General features: G+C 47.4%; 2 protein-coding genes across 7 annotated transcripts in view; one reads left to right on the forward strand and one right to left on the reverse strand.

Moving 5' to 3' along the window:
• Positions 1 to 7,206, forward strand: part of PIAS1 (protein inhibitor of activated STAT 1) — a 222,524-nt gene extending 215,318 nt beyond the window's left edge. For 3 of the 5 annotated variants that reach the window (XM_082383315.1, XM_082383314.1, XM_082383316.1), the window contains exons 12-14: positions 342 to 484; positions 2,494 to 2,531; positions 3,203 to 7,206. In XM_082383315.1, the coding sequence (XP_082239441.1) occupies positions 342 to 484; positions 2,494 to 2,531; positions 3,203 to 3,496 (475 nt within the window). In that variant the 3' untranslated portion in view covers positions 3,497 to 7,206. The remainder of the gene's footprint in view (positions 1 to 341; positions 485 to 2,493; positions 2,532 to 3,202) is intronic. The other 2 variants (XM_082383317.1, XM_082383318.1) reach the window with 2 other exon arrangements.
• Positions 7,207 to 9,614: 2,408 nt separating this feature from the next.
• On the reverse strand, positions 9,615 to 21,290 carry CALML4 (calmodulin like 4). 2 transcript variants are annotated; one of them, XM_082383525.1, is made up of 8 exons: positions 20,269 to 21,290; positions 19,281 to 19,566; positions 19,148 to 19,178; positions 16,324 to 16,536; positions 14,404 to 14,544; positions 12,613 to 12,801; positions 11,163 to 11,255; positions 9,615 to 9,928 (listed from the first exon to the last, which is right to left on the reverse strand). In XM_082383525.1, the coding sequence occupies exons 5-8, from the start codon at positions 14,474 to 14,476 to the stop codon at positions 9,831 to 9,833; spliced, it is 453 nt and encodes a 150-aa protein (XP_082239651.1). In that variant the 5' UTR covers positions 14,477 to 14,544; positions 16,324 to 16,536; positions 19,148 to 19,178; positions 19,281 to 19,566; positions 20,269 to 21,290; the 3' UTR covers positions 9,615 to 9,830. The 2 variants fall into 2 exon arrangements, with proteins under 2 accessions (XP_082239651.1, XP_082239650.1); XM_082383524.1 differs by lacking the exon at positions 16,324 to 16,536 and having other exon boundaries at positions 20,269 to 21,287.
• Positions 21,291 to 22,427: the final 1,137 nt, after the last annotated feature.

Here is a 22,427-nt window from a genome sequence, read left to right on the forward strand (position 1 = left end):
TTTTGTCTGCTGTAGATACTTTTCACTCATATTCCATTGAAGTGGCTCAGCCGTGCCTTCCCCCTGCATTCTGAAAGTGTAGATGACGTTGTTCCAAAGACAACATGTGATTTATGAATGTTGGATACCATTGCGTCCATCTCTTTTTCCCTGTAGCCTCTGAAAGATGCTATTAAGTATACAAATTATTTCCTAATAATTATGGTAGTCTAAATTATATATTGCTTTACTTGTCTTTTGTTTTTATTTCCAGCACAAAAACTAGGACTCATTGTGAGATGCAACCCTTTTTAAAAGTTCAACTGACTCATGAAAATTTTGCAAACCTTTTCTTCTTCTAGCATATTAAGTCTTCCACATCAAGCATCTCCAGTGTCCCGCACCCCAAGCCTCCCTGCTGTAGACACAAGCTATATTAACACATCCCTCATCCAAGACTACAGACATCCTTTCCACATGACACCCATGCCTTATGACTTGCAAGGTGAGTCACCCATTCTTCTGTGTCGTCACACAGCATTGTGAATGCCTTTGATCTGTATAGTCTTCTTCTGGGCAAGTCTAAGAAAGGTCGAAAGATTAGGAAAAGAGGAGGTTGGATCTAGGAAACTGAGAGAAATATACACTGTGGTCATAAATAAATACAGACTCAGTTCCTTGTTAGTACCTTCATCAGTAGCCAGTGTTTTACTACCAGTGGTAAAAACAGTTCAATGATCTTTAGGTTTTGTGCGCTTCAAAGTAGTCTGCAGATTGTTTTTGAATGACTTCCAATATGTTGCTTTAAATTTTGATATTTATGACAATTATTTTTTGTTCCCTGGATCCAGTTATAATGCATCAGGCATTGTGGGTAGCTATGTCATACTGTATTTTAGATAATGCAGAACTGAAACATTGGAAAGCTTTAATTTTTATTCCGGTGAACTTGATTCTTCTTTTTGAAAGTAATTTGAAATGTCAGTATACTCATTTCTACTATGTATTTTGAGTTCATAATAATCATTTACATTATCAAAAAGAATTACTAGTTGTTCTCATTATCTTTGTAATTTAATAATTTGTATATTAGCCATATAATCTAAGAACATTTTTTAAATTATAAAAAGCCATATATGCTCATTGTAGAAAATATAATACAAAAGCACAAAGTGCCCTCCACCCATTTCCTACAGTAAAATTCAGGGTCACTGGCAAGGATCTTGGGAGCTCAGATAGTTGAGTGGATTCCTAGTGATTGTTACGAAAATCTTATTTCAGCTCTGTCCAATAGAACTTTCTGCAATTAGGGAGATGTAATCTGACCAGTACAGTAGCCACTAGCCACATGTGGTTATGGAGCATTTAAAATGTGGCTAGTATGACTAAAGAACTGAATTTTTCATTTTATTTAACGTTAGTAAATTTAAATAGCCACATCAGGTGGTTAGCAGCTACTCTGTTAGACAGTGCACCCCCGTTTCTCACTGCCTGTTAGCCCACTGCCAAACTCACTATCAAGAACCACAGTACTGGGACTTCCCTGGCGGTCTAGTGGTTAAGACTTCACGCTTCCAGTGCAGGGGATGCAGGTTCGATCCCCAGTTGGGGACCTAAGATCCCACATGCCTTGCGGCATGGCCAAAACAAACAAACAAAAAACACAGTACTATACATTTTGCAGGATCCTCGTGTTATAATCTGCTCTAGTGTAGACAGTGGATGGATCCCCAAAGTGTTCGTGTTGTTGTCATATTTTTATCTACACCTGCTTGTTGTACTTTTCTCCAAGTTTAGATACCATAATGATGCATTTTATTCATGTTGGTTTACTTGCTCTTCGTCGCATTACACATTGGGCAGTATGGACAAGAATGTGACTTGGAAGGGGCTGGCTTACAATGACTTGCTGGCAGCCAGGGATGAGAGCTGGTCCTTCTGTAATAGCCTCCACGCCAGCAGTCAGACACCCCCTCAGATCTCTTCCCCTCTCATGTCACTCAGGAGTCTCTGAGTTACAATCTGGAACAGATAGTGGGAAGTGAAGGAATTTGAGAAAGAAAATCTGTCTTTTAACTTGCTTAATGTAAAAACGTCCTTATCCACAAAATGAGACCAAAGTAATTACATACCTCATGAGGTGCTTGTGAGGAGTAAATTCGAGTAGATTGAAAGGTGACTTTAGGGGAGTCGATGAGAGCATCTGGTGAAAAGTGCTCTGTCAATTTAAGGGATCAGTGTTGGACTTAACAGGGCAGCAGTGGCCCAAGTCCCACAAATGGAGTCACCGGGAGTGCAAATCATTGCTAAAGCTTGAACTCTAGGCTTTGTAATCTAGAGATGGGAGAAATGTAAAACCTTCAGCTCAACTCTTCATGTTTAAATAAAATTCTAAATGAATTTAGAATTAGCTTTTTAAGATATTGTATTTGTTTTTGTAGTATTGGGACATTTGGAAGGCTTTTTCTTTCTTTCTTTTTTTTTTTTAAACTAAAATAATTTTTTCTCCCACAGGATTAGATTTCTTTCCTTTCTTATCAGGAGACAATCAGGTATGTTATATGAAAAAAATACTGTTATTTTAATTCTAAGTTAAAATACTTAAAAGTATAATATGTAGCCAAGAGAAAGAAAATAAATTTCCTTAGGAAATTCAGAGTAAGTTATACCCATTATTGTTAAGGTTTTAAAAATTTAAATAAAAGTCCCTTTGTTTCAGCTGGGCCTGAATATATGGTAACTACAGTGTCTATTTGTTGGTTCCCAGTACTGTTTTATAAAAAACAGGGCAGTGAGTCATATTGACTGATAAATTTCTTGGCCATATATCTCCTGAAGAGAAAGAAAGTGGACTCTCCTGTTTACTGCTGCTTCTGAGTATATGCCTCTTTGGAAATAGCATTATGAAAATTGCTTGCAATACAAATTAAAACCAAAAAATAATATTTTTATTCCCTCCCACAACCCCCCCCCCCAGTCTCAACTACAAAAATGTCTCTTAAGATCAGTGATGTGCCAATAAAAATTAAAATTTAAAAAAAAAGGTCAATGATGTGATCATTACATAAGACCATTTGATTTTGCAAAATGTTTTACTAAATATTTCAAAAACACCAGGTACTCAGAATATATTAAATTTAGGACTTTGTTCTGCTGAGAAGAAAGTTTATTAATTTATAAGTATAATTAACTTTATTTTCTGTCTTTTGTTTCCCCTCCCTAGCATTATAACACCTCCCTGCTTGCCGCTGCAGCAGCAGCGGTTTCAGATGATCAAGACCTCTTACACTCGTCTCGGTTTTTTCCATATACCTCCTCACAGATGTTTCTCGATCAGTTAAGTGCAGGAGGCAGTACTTCTCTGCCAACCACCAATGGAAGCAGCAGTGGCAGTAACAGCAGCCTCGTATCCTCCAACAGCCTAAGGGAGAGCCATAGCCACGCCGTCGCAAATAGGAGCAGCGCGGACACAGCATCCATCTTCGGCATCATCCCAGACATCATTTCACTGGACTGATTCCCTTGCCCCTGCTGCTCCCATCCCTACCCCAGATTAAATGAACTTGGTAGAAAGAAGAGAACTTTGTGCTATGTTTTACCTTATTCTGTTTAGAAAAGTACACAAGCGTGTTTTTTTTCCTTTTTTTTAGGGAAAAAATTAAAAGAAATGTACAGAGAACAAAACTATATTTTCAGTTTTACTTTTGTATATAAATCTAAGACTGCCTGTCTGAAAAAACACTTGTAAAAAACAAAAAAAAGGAAAGAAAAGAAAAAAAAAAGAAAAAAAACAAGTACCCACAAACCACCTTCAGTTCATTCTTTCTGGATTCTGAAGATTTTTTTTCCATCATTTGTCCTATTTGGTTTTATTTTACTTCAATGGCATTATTTTATTTGCAATAACAGAAAAGGAATTGCATGTATGAAGTTTTAAATTGTGGGCTTTTCTTTGTTGTGGGGAGGGGCTGGGGGGGATAGTTTTAATTTCCATTTTCTAAAAATGACAGACTTGGATTCTGTTTGTGTGTGTGCATATTTTATCCAGCCTTAAGTTATAAATCTCATCTGTCCCTCTGCATTCCCTATGTATTTTCAGGACATAGCTTGTGGGTGTGTGTGTGTCTGTGTGTATTTTTCTGTCGTTACTGTTCCTTCTCCCGAGTTTGCATTCAGTTGATAAATCAGTTGCCTGCTTCTTCCAAAGTGCTTTGAAGGTCTTGAACTCTCATATGAGCATCTTTATCGACTATCCCAATTGCATGTTCTCCATCACATATTGTCTCTTATTTGCTAGATACCCCCTGAGAATATGTTTCAGAGATTGGAGTAGAGCTATCTGGGTAAGGAGTAGGCTTAGCTGACCTGTGAGTAATACACTTTAGTCTAGTTCTTTATTTTAAATTTGGATTGCCAGTATTATGTATTTAAACCAAGTCTGTGAACACCTGCTTTTTTGGCCACAGGGTAACAAGTTTTCATGTAAGATCTTCATACCAAAGTAGGAAGTAAAAATAGCTTAGAAAAGCCCTGTTGGATGTCTTGTGCAGCTGACAGAGGTAAGGCTACATCACCTCAAAAAAGAAAGACAGACAGTCAATTATCCTTAAAAGTAAATTCTCTTCGGAAAATACAATGCCCCACACATGTCAGTCCGTAGAAATCTATCATCTGATAAACAGTTGAAATTCAAAATGGGCTTGATCCTTAGTCATTTTCACTCTCTGGTTCTGAGTGTACTTATTTTTTTAGCCTAGTTATCTTGTTTGTTTTATATTTTTCTTCACCTTTTAAAGACAAGCATGACATAGGAAAGTTAAATCTTTTTAAGAATTCATGGATCAGTCTGATCTACTCTTATTAATAATGGAAATGTAAATATATTGAAAACTGTTTTTCAGGAAATGAGTGAGGGTTGGAGGGAAGGAAAAAGTGGTTCTACTTGTGTTCCAAAATCCTCGTCAGAGAAGGTCCGTTTTTCAGGTAATATCTGAAGGTGTTGAAAATATTGTTTATCTGATTGAAAGGTTTAGCAGGTTTAACAGAAAAGATAAGGAAGGGGCATAACGATTACCAATTTTCCAGACTGGATTTTTATATCACAACTGTTAATGTTCTCAGAGTTGTTCTCAGAGTTGATGAAGGACCACCTTTGTGTATAAAATTGTCATTTTAAACCTGGCGGTGGTAACAAATTGACCTACTTTAATCCAGTTAGAGTTCAAGATGTCTGTATCTTCAGTTGTCTGATGAAATTAATGGTTCACATGACTGTGTGGCATTTTAAAATACCTGTTTTTACAGGATCTCTCTGCCACCAAATTGTTGACTTGAAGTTTGAAAAACAAGTTGGTATTGATATGTATATGTGTGTGTGTATATATGTATTTATAGACAAGTGTGTGTGAGTGACAACTGAGTTATATAGTCTTCCCTACGCATGTGTATTCCACACATTCATGGCTGAGTTATAGTCACTAAACAATTTGCAATTAAAAAAAATTCATTGTCAGTTAAAACAGGAAATAGTTAAGTTTTTAAATGAATCTGGTGTTATGTGAGTACACACTTTAGAACTCTCATTGCCATGTTAACTTAGGCTAATATCTAATAGTATTATAATTTGTGTCTAAATTCAGATTGGGATAGAAATTACTTAAATTGTAGGGAGTTGCTTCTTATTTCACATTGTAATAGGAAACGTTTCTGTTAATTCAGCTAAGATAAAAATGAATAGTTTTGTTTTTCTTTGTTTGTTGTTGTTAGTGGTCTCAGAATTCTGATCAATAACTTTGTGTATGATGCTGAATAACAAACTCTTTGAATGATCCAGTTGAAAAACCGTCCCTCTACTTTCTTCAGCCCAGTTTTGGAAAGGGTTATTTTCCCTCAGGGTCCTGCGTTATACCAACCGAAGGGAAGAACAGGTAACAGGGAGAAATAAATGTCTGTCTAGTAGCTTTGGTCGTGTCTCCACGGGCGAAACTAACCATTCAGTTTGTCTTTTTTAGTTCATTCCACTCTTAAGGAGTTTGTTCCCTTCAGTTGTTAACTTTCTAAAATGTTGCAGTAGTAGTAGCTATTACTCTGTTGGTCTCATGGCCGCTATTAGTCAATCAGACTTTTTATGGTCCATAGTAATTATTAGTGGAGTCATGCACTGCATCTTTATCTTCTAAGTGTTTTTTTTTTTAAGCACAGTTATTTCTTTTTTCCCCAGCCCACCGTCACTCCCCCACCCAAGCTAATATTGACATGCTGTCTGTGGATAAATAATGATTCTCAGAATCTTTAGTCAAGTTACCACCATCCCCCTTGCCTTGGTCACTCATAATAGGTGAGCATATGTTTGTGTGTCTGTACAGTACTGTGGGTGGGGGTGTGTGTGTATGTGCACACACACACATCTTTAGTATAATAGCTGTTTGACTAGCAGGGTTGAAGTGGCTTTTAATTATTTTGTGGGCATTATTGAACACATGTTTTTAAAAGTATCTGGACCTTAACCATGCCACGCTTGGTTGACTAATTTATTTTGAGCATTAAAAATTTTCTACTTCTATTAATGTAGACATTATCACAATTCTCTAGTATTACTGACTTAGAAAAGATACACTTAAGCTTCTGAGAAATGTGATTTCTTGGCAGATTTTCCTTTGAGTCAAATGTCTGAAACTGAATGAAAATACATCCCAATTTTAAATTACTAACTGTGGAAAGAACATTGTTTTTAAACAGCTCCAATTTTAAACACATAAAACACTTCAAGATCTTTAGGACTTTAAAGCATATTTGAAATTATTTTAGTAAGAGTTTTGTTTTATCAATACATGTTGAATTCTGTTTTTTAATTAAAAGAAAACACAAAGCTTAGATTTCAGAAAGAGGGAGGGAGAATAGCTGGTGGTCCCAGAGTGTGCTGCTGTTAATTGTTTAATTAACAAAGGGGAAAAATGTATATAAACAGATATAAAAGTTACCATAAATTCCATGAACTTAAATCTGTGATTCATTGCCTTAAAACTTTCTCTCTTAGAATTTCCATACCGCATGCCAAACCAGTAAAATGGCTTTTAAAAATGTATAGTAGACCAATGTCAGTTTGTATAAAAGTACCAAGTGAAAATATTTATTACATGCATTGGAAAAAAAAAATTGTTTACCTATTGAATGTTACCTGTTTATGTAGAGCTCTTTAGATGTAATAAAAGAAAAGCCTTCAGTTAATTTGTCTTCTGTAAAATACACTGCTGCGTATACAAGGGGACAATCCCTATGAGAAAAAGTGACAATGCTTTGTGCTTCCAGAGCCCCTTTGATACAGAGATTTCAAAGCATGACAGGTAACTCATTCTCTTGCAACATGCTTTGAGGTAAGTAATGAATATACAGCTATCATTCCCCTTTCTTACTGAAATATGGCTAGCTTTGTAATGAACCACAGCATCTGTTTAGTTTTAAATCTGTTTAATCTGCAATTTGATTGTTAAGAGCACTGTGGCCTTTTTTTGCAAACAATAGTTGGTGCTAGGTAAACCAACAGGAATTTCAGGAATGAGCATGAAACCCAGACATGGGGTAGTGTCAGAGCCTTTCCTGGGGTAGACGTTTAAATCAGAGCACATCCCAGGATCTTGGAATCCTACCCACTGAACACCCTTAATGAGGAACACCAAGTCAGTGGACACGAGCCCCAGGTTCTCAAGGCCATTACACACCACTTATGTGTTTTTGGCAAGGTCTACTTCAGATTCCTGTTTGTTAGGCAAATGAGATTCATAAAACTTGCTTTGAAACCATACGGGTACCATTCAGTGGCATATAAAGACAAAGCTTTGAGGGAACGAACCCTCGTTTATTGTTATAGCCCAGAACTTCCTTTTCCTGTCCCATCTAAATCACAGGTATCTACTGTCTAATCCTTGGTATTCCAGAGTGGCTGTGCAGGACTAACTTCCTCATGTCCATGATGAGTTAAAAAGAAATGTGGCGCACTAGGACCCTTGAGCCTTGCCTGAAAGTGACATATAGCAGTTCTGCATGGGGTGCCAACATCGAACCAGCCCTCAGATGGATTTACCATGAAGGTAATGAAGTTTAAGCACCAGGGCCCCTCACTTGCTCTGGTCTCTTCCAGGGTCCCAGGAGCAGCCCTAGTAATTCTATATTTCTACTGTAATGTTTTTGAAGAAGGCTGCCAAATCGTATAACCCTCAGACCCCACAAAACCCCCTGTACCGTGTGAGCCTAAGATCCCCAGCCTGACGATCACAAGGTCACCTACTTGGTGTTTTGGGGCCCATATACTGCCTGCCCCCACAGAAGCCTCCTCTACAGCTCCTAGGAATTCCTACTCACTCCATTGGCAGTTAGTTACACTATTGGGGAAATGAAAGCGGCTCTCCTTTCTCAGGACCTCCATTTGGTCTGAGGCCGTGCAGCATCTTGAGATAGCTGCACTAAGACTCTGTTTTGTCCCCTGAAGTTTCCCTTGTTCCTGGCCCTTAGATTTGTGTTCTGTGTAAACCTCCCCAGAGACGCACCTCCTTCTTAATTTGGTTTTCTTTTGCTTTAGCCACTAAGGCACAATTAGAAAAAGCCACGGCCCAGAGAGCCCAGTTTTGATACATATAAGGATGAAAATCTCTCTCTGGACTTAGAGTTCTGCCCTGCCCCCGCCTCAGCATGCTGGTGTGTGACTCCAGCCCGTTTTAGGGCTGTGCTGGCGCTAGCAGTGGATCCACAACTTTGATGAGTGCACAGGCAGCACCAGCCTGGCACCTCCTGGCTACATAACTAACTTAAAAAGCCACTTGAGCTGGAAAAGCTCCCGGCAGGACCAGTACCCCTACTATTGTTTTCCAGGGCTCTCGCTGGGTCATGGCTGTGGCCTGTTCCATCCCCTTATTACTTTCCATTAGTCCTGAGGAAATGGCTTGAAGCCATTATCAGTTTGGCCCACTTGAGCAGACCATCCTAGTCCCATGAACCTCTCTGATAATGGGTCAGGGAGGAGCTCAAAATTCTGACAGAAGCATCATAACAGGTCTGCTCAAGCTCTGCAAGGCCTCAGTGAATGCAGCTCGTCACATCTGGTTTCCTTTGGTTTGGGGTGTAGTCAGATCACTCTTCCCAGGGTTTAGCTGATGCTGCCTTGTTTTAAACCTGCTTTTTATCCTGTTTGTTTATGAATGAATATCCTGAACTACATTAGTATGCACTGGGAATGAGAATTTGTACGTGACCCTGTGGTGCTTCAAGAACTGTTGCCATAGTTTGAGCCCTCTGCTTGTCGCTGTTTCGCAGCTAGCTTTATCTTTGAAATGCGGAAGATGATTCTAGCACCCAAATACAGAATATGAGTCTTTCAGTAAATTTACCTTTTTAGGAGAAGCACGACCATGGCAACCCAGGATTACACAGTGCTCTACAATTTGCAAAGGCCTTTTGAAGCCCATTCTCAACAGGCTCCATGAGGTAAGAAGTAGGAATCCAACCTCAGTGAGGATCCTAAGGCTTTGAGGGGTGAAATGATTTGCCCAAAATCACCTGACTCGGAAGTGGCAGAGTCAGGGCTGGAACCCTGGCCCAACCATAGGCTCGTTCCATGAGGTAAAGGGCTAGACTCATGGTAGTTAGTTATTAAAATCAGTAAAAATCTTTTATTAAAGACATGCTAATACTGTAGCTGAAATAGTTTCGTTTCCTTGCTAAGTTACCCTCTCCTGTGGTCAGGTATGTCATCTTGCTGTGTTTGCCATCTCCCGCAAGTGAAAGGAACACTTTTCTTTTTAAAAATTCATCAGTCTGAGTTTTCCAGCCCAGGGGAGGCTCTCTTGCCTTCTCCTCATTCAGTAGTCCTGCACAGGAATGGTGATCTTGTGGATAAATTCGTCATACTTCACTTTGCCATTAGGTTCAATATCTGCTTCCCTGAAAAGATCATCCACTGCAATAAATCACATTAATTTTTCAGTTTGGCTTTAGTGTTACGTTATAGGACATCCAGTTGGGGGTTGGGACTCCCTGGAGGTCTTCCCTGAGCGTCTAATTGACTGTTCCCGTAGATGAGGAAATAAACCAGTGGAGGGAACAGGACAACCCACCCCCTACCCCTTGGAGACCATGTATCCAATTTTGAGTTCATCAGGCTTTCTGCAGGGGCCAGGGTAGGGGTGTACTGGTAAGGATTCAATCACTGAAACCACCTTGTGCTTTTTTTTTCCCCCTTCAGAAAATGTCTGACCCCTGTGCCAGTATTTCCAGAAAGCTTGGGCATGAATTTTACCTTCTACAGCCCACCCTCTCAGCCCCCTGCAGAACAGACACCCTCTGCAGCTCCATCCTGGGCCCCCCAGCCCAGTCTTTGGCCTGCCCCTGACCTGCCAGTCTGCCTTCCAACTTGACACCCCCCCCACCCCAAGGGGGCTCGGTGACAAGTGGTAACTGCCACCATCACCTCTTTTAAAAAGTGTGCGTTTCGGGGGTGGGGTAGTGTAAGAGAAAATATATTCAACTGTGTCTAAGCTCAAAGCCTACAAAAAACTGCCATTGTTCTCTAATGTTGCTCAAAAAAGAAAAAACAAAAACCAAAACCCTACATTTACGGGTTCTGGATCCCTGGGACAAAATACTAGCTTGTCCCAGGAGTTGACAGCAAGAGCCATTTCAGCTTACAATTTTCCACAGTGGCTTCTCAGGACCATCCTCACCCTCTTACAAAGCTATCTCACTGCTCTGTGTTAACTTCCCCGGCCCCAGGCGTCCCCAACATAATCCTGGGTAGTTGTTAGAAAATATCCTGTGACTTCCTGCTTAACCATCCTCCTCCAAAAATGTAATTACTGTGCTCTGTGCTTAAGCTGATAGTAGTTCTGAGTATTTTCAGAATGTTGAGACTGTAATTTATCTTATTTCATAGAGATGCGTCTACCCGTCAACCACTTGGTTAAAACCGTCCCAATGGACAGGTCTAACACCAACCACTGCAGCCTCCAACTGTCCAGAAGAGGGGCAGCTGGAGTCTGATGATGCCTTCTGGGTAGAACGGCGGTTCCCTGTGAACCCACAAAGAACCAGGTCGCAAAGGAGGCCTCCCTCCCAGCCATCTCAGCAGCTCCAAGGATGCTTCTGTAGTAAAACTGAAGCTTTTCTTTCAATCACTGAGGGTAAAGGAGTCTTACTTCTAGTACCATCTTTCCTTCTCCCACAGCCAGAGGAAGGGACATCATTCTCTGTCTGGAAGACATTGTCAGTTTCTTTGAAATGTTTCTTTACTGGTTAAACAAATGAGAGATAATGTTTGAGTTTGGGGGCCATGGTATTGCTTTAGACAGAGATCATTAACCGTAAGAATTAAGGCCCCTGCTGGCCCTCTGCTAACACTCCACTTGGTACATAAAAGGCCAAGCAGTGTCCTCAGAGCCGGGGAGGGAAGGAGAGCCCGTGTTTCCCTGTTCACATTAAAACAGCCACAATGAAAGACGAGATCGTGATAGCTGCTGGCCTGAAAAAGCGGGGGAAGCTCCATCTGCCTTCTGTAGAGCTATTTTTACATGCTTTGCGCTGTGCCTTTGTGACTGCAGATAAAAATCTCAGCAGGCTGCTTTATAGAATGTTGTTAGCTCTTGGAGGGACCTGAGGGATTGTCTATTGTAACCTCATTTCCCAACGAGGAAAGTGAGGAGGGTGAGAGAGGTTAAGAAACTCACCTGAGGTCCCCCAGAATGAGGGGGAGCCAGGATTCAAGTCTGTTTGTTGTGATTTAACCAAAGGCTAAAGGCCCATCACTATTGAAGCCTTTTTCCTCCTGCCTCAATCATAGGCAGTGGCCCAGCAGCTTAACTAGAAATCCCAGCCTCTGGGGTTGGTGGGTGTGGACTCTGGCGGCGACCTGGCATGGCTGCCATGGCTGGACCGAGGGGCCCACCAGGCAGGCTGGGAGAACACCTGCAAAGGGCCCAACATTGGGGTCGCCCTTACCATCGACATGGGGCTTTCCTAGAAGACCCAAGCCTCTCATCCTCTCTGAGGTGGGAAGGTAGGAGTCAAACACCACCACGGACACCCCTTCTGGAAAAGCTCTTAGAGCTGGCTGAGTCGTGAGGAAAGGGAGCAAAGTAACATCTCAATTTAGAAACTTGGCAGCAGTAGCAGCTTCAGAAGACAGACAGCTGTGGTGAGAGAAAAGAGCCTGAGAGGGGCTGGGGGGCGGGGGTCCGAGTGTCTAATAGACCTGCATGTAGCTCCCAGCTCTGTTACTCACAAGCCACTCACTGCACCTGTTTAATCAGTATGAGGGGGGCACTAGTGCTCCCAGAGATGTCATAATCACTAAATGAAGGCCCACAGTGAAAGTTTAGAACACAGTGCGATGCCCAAGTAGATCATAACTGGGTTTCCCCAAGCTGTCCCTTCGCCCTGGCTAACTTCTCCTGCCACCCACAGGGTCCCTAGTTCTTTTCTGGGATCCAATCCAGAGTTCACCAAGCTCAACATCTAGTCACAACCTTCTGGGGCATCCATCAAATGCAGTGCCTACATAACCCAGGTGGCATGGATTGGGCTTTGGTGTCCTTCCCCTCACCCCTTAATCACCTCCTGCTGTTGGGAAAGAGGGACCCAGGCCATTACCTTCTTTGTGGGTGAGCTTCTCTCCCAGTTTCATGAGTTTTGACCGCAGTTCAGACGCCATGATGTAGCCTTTCTTCTCCTTGTCCGCCATCAACATGGCCAAAAGAATTTCCTTCTCTGGGTCCTCTTGTTTTATTTGCATGTGCATAATGGTCAGGAAAGTAGAGAAATCCAGCTCTCCATTTCTGTCTAGGAGACCCCCAAACACAGCAGAGTGAGCAGGGAGGGAAAGGCTTCTCTTGAGGAAGGCAGCTGGCTTCCTGCCGTCATGGCCAGCTCAAGGGCCACCTAACTCAGGAAGCACCGTGCTGGAGGCAGTGGTCATGGGGAAGAGGATGCAGCCTGTCCTGCTGCGTTCCCACCACGGATGTGCCTCATTTAATCCTCCCAACAGCCCCTTAGTGACGGGTTATCATCGCATTTTGCCCACTAAGGAGACAGAAGCTCAGAGCGTAGAGTCACCTCAGAGCAGTGGCAGGACCAGGATGAAGCACTGCCTCCTCTACCCCCTTCTGGATGCTTCTCTCCTGCCCTGAACCGGAGGGAAGTGCGCCAACATGTCTATCTCCCCTTTTGGCAGCCACTGTAACACATCTACAAAGATGGACAGATGAGCCGCACCTGGGGCCTCAAGCCTCTGCCCCACCCAGGCTGTTCACCTCACTGCAGCCTCCACCCCAGCCCCCCCAGCCCACACCCCTCCTCCAGGCATGCCTGGGGACCTCCGTCCAGGCCCTGGCTGGGCTACAACTGCAGGAAGTCAGAACTGCCCCTGACCACAGCTTCCTGTTTGCAGGAGACAGAAACCAGAGGAAACCACCACCCCTTCGGAGATGGAAGCAGTGGATCTCAGTGGCTGAGCGCCCCATCACTGGGCTTGAGGCCTTCAGAGACCCAACCCCCAGGCCCAGGCTGTCCTCAGGACGGGCTCCCAGTGCTACTTCAGGCACCCTCGGATGGGACCTCAGGATAATGCTAGCAGATGGTGGGAACCCATCTGAGAGATGAGGAAACTGAGGTCCAGATGGGCTCTTGATAAAATGTTCTTTCCAGGCCACCCTTCTCTTTCCTTCCTGAGTGTCCAGCCACCAATGCAAACAGCCAACCTGGCCTCTGACATCCCTCCCTCTTTTTCTTTAAAAAATAAAAACCCACCACGAGCAACAACAACAAAACTTGTTTTTGGTTATGAAAAGTCCCGTGTGTTTCCACTGTCATAAACAGAGGAAACAAGGAATGAAAATCACCCATAATCGCATCACCAGAGAACCACTTGGAGATCAGAATTGGGTTCCAAGCCTGATTCCACCATTGGCGTAAGCACTTGGGGAAGTTACCTAATGGGCTCTGAATCTTGATCTTTGTCTGTAAAACCCAGATTAGGATAGTGCCTCCTTCACTGGGTTGTTGAACTAAGCACATGACAAATAGTAAAGGGACATCGTTCTATCAAAACAACTTTGGGATCACTTAGCACCTTCTGGACTGCAGATGTGTGATAACCTTGTTGGAATGCCTAGATCCTTGGTCCTCTGGGATGGGGGTGTCACCGGTTGCTGGGAGGATTCAAGGAAGCCCGAGTGATACACAGCACACCTGGCCAGGTGCCTCCACAGCACCCAGCCGGTGAGCTCCAGCTACAACCTACCCCTCAAACTTCTGAGCTGTTTACACCCCGATCATCTGCACCTGCCTGCCGGGCCCTCCCCAGGACCACAGCTGTGGGGCTCAGAGCCCACCCCAGCCCAGACTCCTCCTTCCCTGGCAACTGGCCCGGCCCAGCCCACTCACCTATCTTGTGAGTCTGCAGGTGCCGCTGCACCTCCCCCGGCGTCGGGCTGGCCCCCAGGCACCTCATCACCATCAGGAGGTCAGTGGCTTTAATCTTCCCCCGCTGCTGCTTGTCGTACAGGGAGAAGCATTCCTTGTACTCTGCCAAAGCCCAGAAAGGAGAATCAGGAGCCCTCTTTCACCCTCCACCCCGCTTCTCCGTCCTCTCCCCCTCTTTCTGCCCCTCCCCTTCCTTTTGCCTGCTCCCCTCTCCTCTTCCCCTCCTAGAGTGGCCAGACAGCAAAGAAAAGTCCAGGGCTGCCAGGGTAAACAGAATTTCAGATATTCTAAAAAATGTATTCATTGTTCAAGTCGATCCCAAGTTTTGCATGGGATATACTTATAAAGGTATTTGTTATGTATCAAATTTACATTTAACTAGGTGTCCTGTTTCATCTGCCAAACCCTCTCCCCTCCCCCTCCTGACTTCCCTTCTGCCTCCTCCCTCTCACCCTCCCTGCTCCCTTCCTCAGTCGACTAAAACCAGACGAAAGCTCTCTCTCACCCTCCCGGGCCAGCCCAGGGAGACCAGGAGCCCACAGCAGGGCACCAGACTCCCAGGGGACCTTGGCAAAGACAGCTTATGTGGGAGACAGGGACAATAATGCCTCAGGGCTACTGGTCCTTTTTGGGAAGGACCAGAAATCCCCTCTGGGCAGGCCTGGCAGAGAGGCTCTCATATGTGATGACAATAATCACAACTGTGGGCACCTCTGAGTCTACTGCTCCAGCCGCCGGCCTCCAGGCTGCTGAACTCTCAAGCTGCTCTCTGACACAGGTCCTGGCCCCCTTCAAGAGGCGCTGCCAGGAAGTCCTCCCAGGCTCTGCTGAGATCCTGCTTGCTGCTCTCCCCAAACCCTCTCTCCCCTGCTGGGGGCGAAGTAGCCTCCAGATCCACAGCCCCCCAGGCCCAGCAGAACCGAACCCCACCTGCATCTCCCCCGACCCCCAGCCCTGGAGACACAGTGAGGCCAGCTGTGAGCTTGGGAAGATCAGGGGCCCCTCACAGAAGTTCTGACCACGGGCTGGGGGTAGGGCTCTCATCAGAATTGGTCAAGACTCCCCTCTCGTCCAGTCCCTGGGGCCCACGGGGTAGAGCTCCTGCTTGAGCCCCGCTTGGGAACATGCAGGGCCCTGCGCTGTCCTCAGCACCCTGCTCTCTCCCGCTTCCCACACCCAGCTGGTTCCTCAGAGGCCTAGACCAGTGGCTCCTGAGCTGATGATAACAAAACCAGCAACCGCAGCTCCCGCTACTAACACTTGCCCCCCAGGCCCTTGTGTAATCCTCACTGTGACCCTGTGGGGTGGTACCTTTGTTGTTCCCATGGTGCGGATGGGGCAAGGAAGGCTGGAGCAGCAGAGGACTCGCGGTGGGCAGCCTGCTCTGCCCCGGAGGCCACACGGGATCTCCACTCCCGGGCAGAAGCCACCAGAGGCCAGCAGAACGGGAGAGACGGCAAAAGGAAGCCTGGGCCTAGGGCCCTTTCATGGTCCCTCCTTAAGGCCTGTCCTGGCAGCGGAGGATTTCAGGGAGGCTGCTAATCAAAGGCAGGCCAGGCAGTGGGGTTTAGAGACAATTAGCTGCTTTTGTGCCTGTGGAGAGGTTGAATAGGAACCTTCCACCCTTTCAGAACTTTCCAGAGCCTGAGCTTCGGAGGGGCAGACCAGCAACAGGACCTGGTGGCAGGGGCTGGAGTGGCCCAGGGGAAGCAGGGCCAGAGCCTGGCCTAACCCCACCTTTGGTTCCTGCAAAACCTAATTCCCTCCAAGAAGGCCCAGTGCCAGTGGGGATGGGGGCAGAGAGAGAGGGCCACCATGTGTGCAGGGCCTAAACTCAGCTCTCCCCCTCCCCCTCCTGGGGACTGCTCTTGGCCACCTCACCTTGTCTTCTGTCTGGTTTGCCTCTGCACGAGGGGTGGGTGCACTGCCTTCCTGAGACTTCATTCTATGACAGTTGACCATCTTCCGACAGTGGCCAGGTGGGGACATCACATTCTTGGGGCCTGGAATCCACCAGGCTCTACAGGGGGGCACATTGCCCCCCGCCCCTGTGCCCTGCACCACGGGGGCCCATGGTCCCTGATACCAGCAGGGCTAAGGTCAAATGGAGGCCCATCCCCTCAGTTACATAAAATGTGTTCTGTCTTCCTGCCTTTTAGATACTTGGGAGTCTGGCTCTGAACTTGGAGTCTTGTGCTGGAACAACAGGGCTCTTCTCCTTCCACCCCCTGCCCCGCCCCCTGAGACCTCCACACCTCCTTCCTCTCCCTGCCTGGCTCTCCTTCTGATAGGCCAGCCGGCCATCCAACATCCTGTTTATTTTACTACTTTCCTTTGTTGTCCCCCCCATCCCTGCAAGGTGAACCCTGTGAGCACAGGTATTTAGGGCTATTACATGCACTGCTATATTTTTTTATGCCTAGAACTGGGCTGGCACAAAGAAAGGACTCATAACTGTTGAATGAAAGAACAAATTGGGTTAAATAAATTGAATTAAAAATCCCCTTTAGGTTTTCCCTTTGAAAATACAAATACCCCAAGGCAAGAAAGAATCCTCCCCAGGGCCTAGGATGACACCAGTTGTATGCTCGGAATGTAACAACTGGCTCTGATGATATATGTACATAGTTTAAGTTTTATAGACTTAAGGATGTGCAGCACACAATTTACAAATCATAAAATATACTCTTGATTATAAATTCCATCTAGCCAATTGATTATCACAGTGAGTTTTGACAGCTCTTGTAGCCATTGCCAACCTACAGTTTTGATTTAACCATAAGTGAGGTAGGCTGCATGCCAATGAATGCCACTCTTTTCCCAATGACTATACTATCATTACCTCTGATAAGTGATCTACTATTAAACTATTTCTCGCCTTTGTGCAAATTATATTCATTCAACTGAAATCTCTTTCAAATCTTCAGCACTATTGACTGCAAGAGATTTTTTTATATATATATATAAATTTATTTTGGGCTGCATTGGGTCTTTGTTGCTGCGCGCGGGCTTTCTCTAGTTGCGGCGAGCGGGGGCTACTCTTTGTTGCGGTGCACAGGCCTCTCATTAAGGTGGCTTCTCTTGTTATGGAGCACGGGCTCTGGGCGCGTGGGCTCAGTAGCTGTGGCTCACAGGCTCTAGAGCGCAGGCTCAGTAGTTGTGGCGCACGGGCTTAGTTGCTCCGCGGCATGTGGGATCTTCCCGGACCAGGGTCCGAACCCATGTCCCTTGCATTGGCAGGCAGATTCTTAACCACTGCGCCACCAGGGAAGCCCCAAGAGATATCTTTTTAAAATGTTTATACAGATGGAGGGATTGGAGCATTCTTTCATCTTCCATTGTTTAATAATGGCTGATTTTAACAACCAGCTCACAAATTTCTTAAAACCGTACCGTCCGGCTCACAATAGCAAGAGCAAGCTGGCCCCAGTGTCGGTCTGGGTGACACCCAGGCCCAGTGTCAGGCACGTGGCTGACATCTGCTGTCTCCCTCACTCACAGCAGCCTGGTGAGGCAGTGTCATTAGCCCCACTTCACAGATGAGACAACTGAGGCTCAGAGGTGACTGGACCCCAGGTCTACTGCCTCCAAGGTCCCTGGTCTTCCTACTCCAGTCTTTCATTCATTAACGTTTGTGGTCACTTTCTTTGTGTCAGACATTAGGATACAAAGGGGAACTTACCTTCTTCCCTTCTGGGAGGTTCAGAGGCCCCAGAGGGAGGGTCAGTGAGCCTCAGAGCCAGGTGTTGGTGGGGAGAGGCTGAGGCTGACAGCTGGACTCCAGCCCCGAGACTCCTCAAGTCTTGCCTCGAGACCTGGGCAAGAGAGGCCCCTGCCCTGGGCCTTGTGTTTTAAGAGTCCCTGCTCTGTTCCCCCTCGTAGGGTAAGGATATCAAGGGGTCTGTGGGGAGGTGCCTACAACCCACCCACCCACTCTCCCTTATAGACCAAGCTCCTGGTACCCAGAACTCTGGAATCCCTGCCCAGGTAACCCTCAGTTCATCTCCCTGCTTGAGCTCCGATCTTCCTCCCCAGCCAGGTCTGGGCCCCTGAGTTCTGTGTAACCCAACTCTGTTGGCTTGGCCTTGTGGAAAGAGAACCATGCACTGCGGGAAACTGAAGCCTGCTTGGGGACCAGCAGGTCAGGGGACTCCGGGAACAAAGTGCTCCAAACACCAAAACCAGGCTTGCTGTCAGGACAGAAGGGACCTCAGAGACCACCTAAGCTGACCTTCCCCCCTTTACAGATGGGGAGACTGAGGCCCAGAGGGTAGAAGCATCCTGCCTGAGAGTGCAAACCTGGGCTCTTTTCTCTTTCTCAGCCAGTTACAAAGCCCCCTCCTTTGGTCGGGTCCTCAGCCACAGCCAGTTGCCGGTGTCTCTCTGTCCATCCCCTTTCCCTCTCCTTCCCCAAATCCAACTATCAAGTTCTGGAGGAAAACCCAGTGAGCTCCCTCTCCTATCACTCCCTCCTGTAAATCACACTGACAAGTGTCACACCAACATCTCTTACCTCCAAGCTTTGCCCCCCACCTGCACCTCCAACCCAGCCCTTCCCTGCGGCGGCCGGCCCCTTGCCTGTGGGTGGGCCCAGCTCTCCCACCAACCTCCTTCCCTCCCACTAACAGAAAATGAGCAGAGCAAATTGCCTAATGAGACCCATATTTTGCTGTGAGTTGCTAATGAAAGAACAAACCAAACCTACCATTAATTTGGTCCTGGGAAAGAAACTTGGCCTGCAGCAGAGAGAGGAGAACAGTCAGGGAGGGACTCCACAAAACCCCCCCGGCCACCCCGGCCCAGGACAGCCTGACAGGGCCACACAGACCCTCACTCACCATCGCGGGGCCTCCGGCTGCCACCCGTGCACTCGCTGCTCCCAGAACCGCCTTCCTGTTCCCCTTCCTCCCGGCTTCAAGTCGAAAGTCCACCAAGCTGGGTGGAGGCCCCGGTTATAAATCCACGGCTGCCATGGAGACCAGGCCCAACGCCAGGGGTCAGATTCCAGCTTCCCTGCACTGCTGATGCCGGGCCTGCCTAGGCTAGTGGCAGGTTGGGTTTTGAGAGACCCGGGCTGCACGAGGGCTTCCCCAGCACTCGATCCTGCATCAGGAGGCTGATTCTCTGTAGCCAGAGGACAAACGCTGCTGTTCCTTCCTGGGAGCCCTCAGTGGACACTAAGAAGGGGTCAGTGACACACAGAAAGGGGGTCCCTGGCCCTGCCTCCGGGCGTCTTTCCTCTCTCCAGGGACTAAGCTGGGGGCTGACAGGCTCCTCCTAGGTGTCCGGCACTTTGCACACCGCCTTACTTAAGGCTCATCACATACCACCTTGTAGGTGGAAGGAAACACCACTGTGACGGCACAGCCGCCTCCACTGCCAGAGCCTTGGGATGCCGTATGCAGAAGGGACACAGCCACTGTTGCTCTAAGGCCCCTCTGCTGAGTGACTTCGGCGTGTCACTTCACTGCTCTGTGCCTCAGTGTCCTGGCCGGGCCTCATCGCAGGGCTGTTGATGGTCAAATGGCTGGTGCACCGTCAGTTCTCAGCATGTGTGTCAGTTCTCTCCCCTCCTTCTGGTTGGGGGGGGGCGGTTTGGGGTGGGGATGCAGTAGGTGCCTGCATTCTGGTCTGCGGCCCCACCACAGGCTGCCCAGGGGGCTCAGAGAGAGGCCTCTTAAGTGACTTTCCCGGCTGGGAAGTCTCCCCCTTTTCTTCCTTTCCCTCCTCTCCCCACCGCAGCCCCCACCCCTTCCGGCAGAAGCTGCTGACTCTCCCCATTTCTCAGTGGTTTGTGCTGCCCCCCCCACCCATCCCCACACCCACCGAGGAAGTGAGGGGGGTGGTTCCCTGGAGCTACAGCGCTGGGCACAGCTGGGTTCTCCCCGTTCTTCTCCCAGAAACCTGTTATATCCCTTGTCCACGGCTGGCGGCTGTCCTGCCTGTGGGCTCCGACTCCAGGGTCCACGCACTTTGTCAGGACCAGCACGTATGGCCGCACATGTGCACTGCACAGAGCTCCCGAACCAGGGACAAGTGGGTCCTAGAAAGGGGCTGCAAGTGCGCAGAGGGATGTGTTGGTAATTGGCACATGGACAGCTGGGGCCCTCCTTTGTCCCTTGACCACCTCCATGTGGAAGGTTCTCTTTTCCTCCACTTCGTGTCTCCCGAGTCACCTGTTCACACCCGTTTCTAGACCCACAGAATCTCAGCTGGAGGATTCTCACTCTTCCCGGTTGGGCTAAGTAGAGGAGAGACTGGAGGGAGGCAGGAGACGGGAACTTCTCACTAACAGCCTTACGGGAAAAGAGGAGACGGGACGTCAGATGGGGCCTTGGAAGGGCGGGGAGCACAGAGCAGAGGCCTTCGGGGGAAGGCCGGCAGGGCCGGGCAAAGTGCTTACTCGGAATCACCCTGTGTTTCGAAAGGGTCTCTTGGAGGAGACATGACTGTTGAGCCTTGTAGTAGCCCAGCCCCGAGACCGAAGAGCCCAGAGGCAGCGACAGAGATGACAATTCGTTTGATAGGGGATCTTACGTGTCCTAAACAACATCCTTGAGCGACTCCCCACTGTGGATGGAAGATACGACGTAGGACACGGCAGCAGTTTTCGCTACTCCAAGGGAGAAGGAGGCTACCAGTTAGAGGGTGAATTGACTTCAGGTGGGCTCATCAGTTACTAGGGGCTACTTAAGCCCTACAATTACGAGGATTGGATGGTCATGGGAGTGTACCAGGGCCTGGTCGAACTGGGGATGTACAGAGAGCAAGAGAACAGCCATCTTGAGCGGCTTGACCATACGCTCCACCCCACACACCCTATATGACCCTTACAATCTTGGTCCGACCCTCTTCCGCCATGTCCCAGGGGTCATGTATGCAGAGGGCGCTGCAACCAAATACCACAAATGCAACAGAGGCAACAGCTGCTAAGGAGTATCAAGAGTCCAAGAGGTGGGCAGACTTTGGAGCCACCTCCAAAGGCGCTTATTGGGCCAACTTTCCATGCAAGTCCAGAAGAGAATGACCACCACATCTCGCTATAGACCCAGCAGTCAGACTCACGCATGGCGAGGCCACCGTTGTTGTCCAGGTCCCAGACAGATTCCCTCTGCTCAGGCTAGGGACGAAATAGAGAGACGTTTTACAGGCACAAGACGGGGGGAAGATCACGACCCTGAAGCCAAACACAAGCAGTAACAGCATTCTGAGATCACACCACCCCTACCTGTGGTCTGCGTCCCAGCCTGCAGTCCCACACCGTCTGTCCTCCCTCAGTCCCCACGGCCAGTGCCAAACACCGGAGAGGGCGTAAAACACACCATAGGGTTTATATAATGGTGCTTTCTCCAATAGGGGCCTGGATTAATTACCTTAGTGGTCTTAGGCAGGGCCAAGCGGAGGACAGGTGAAGCCTGGAAGTCCCTTTCTAATCCCATTCCCCATGAAGCCGCAAACCCAAACCGCCGGAGACCGACCTGCCAGTCCCAGGCCATTTTGTCCTGGGTTCCCCTAGGAACAGGTCTGGTGGCCAGGGTGAAAACAAGTTATTGTCCTGATCAGTACTGGTCCTTCGGTGGTCAACAGCTGAACTTGGATGGTGCTGACTCGTTGCTTCTGGGTTAACGTGCTGCAGGCACTGGGTCGCCTGCTCCTGGTATGTTCAGTCGTAGCTCGGAGGGGCTGAGTTAGCGTCCTGGTGCACATGTCAAGAGAGCGGCTTTCCAGTCTCGCTGGTTAAGTGGGCCATTCATCCCTCTGCTCAGCCCAGCAGCAGGGGCATTGGAGCGCAGGGGGAAATGCCAGTGTCTGTCATTTTTATCGGCCCATGCCTCAATTTCGTGGCCCATAAAGTGGGTTCCTTGGTGGCTATCGGGGTCCTTTCCCCATAGGGTCGCCCCGCCACCATCCACTCCTGGGCTATCCACTGTATCCATCCAGATGCTGTCCGTTGCAGGCCTGCTGGCCACTGCTGCCCACCTGCA

This window comes from Balaenoptera borealis (genome assembly GCF_965194805.1).
Source record: "Balaenoptera borealis genome assembly, chromosome: 3".
Lineage (NCBI taxonomy): Eukaryota > Metazoa > Chordata > Mammalia > Artiodactyla > Balaenopteridae > Balaenoptera > Balaenoptera borealis.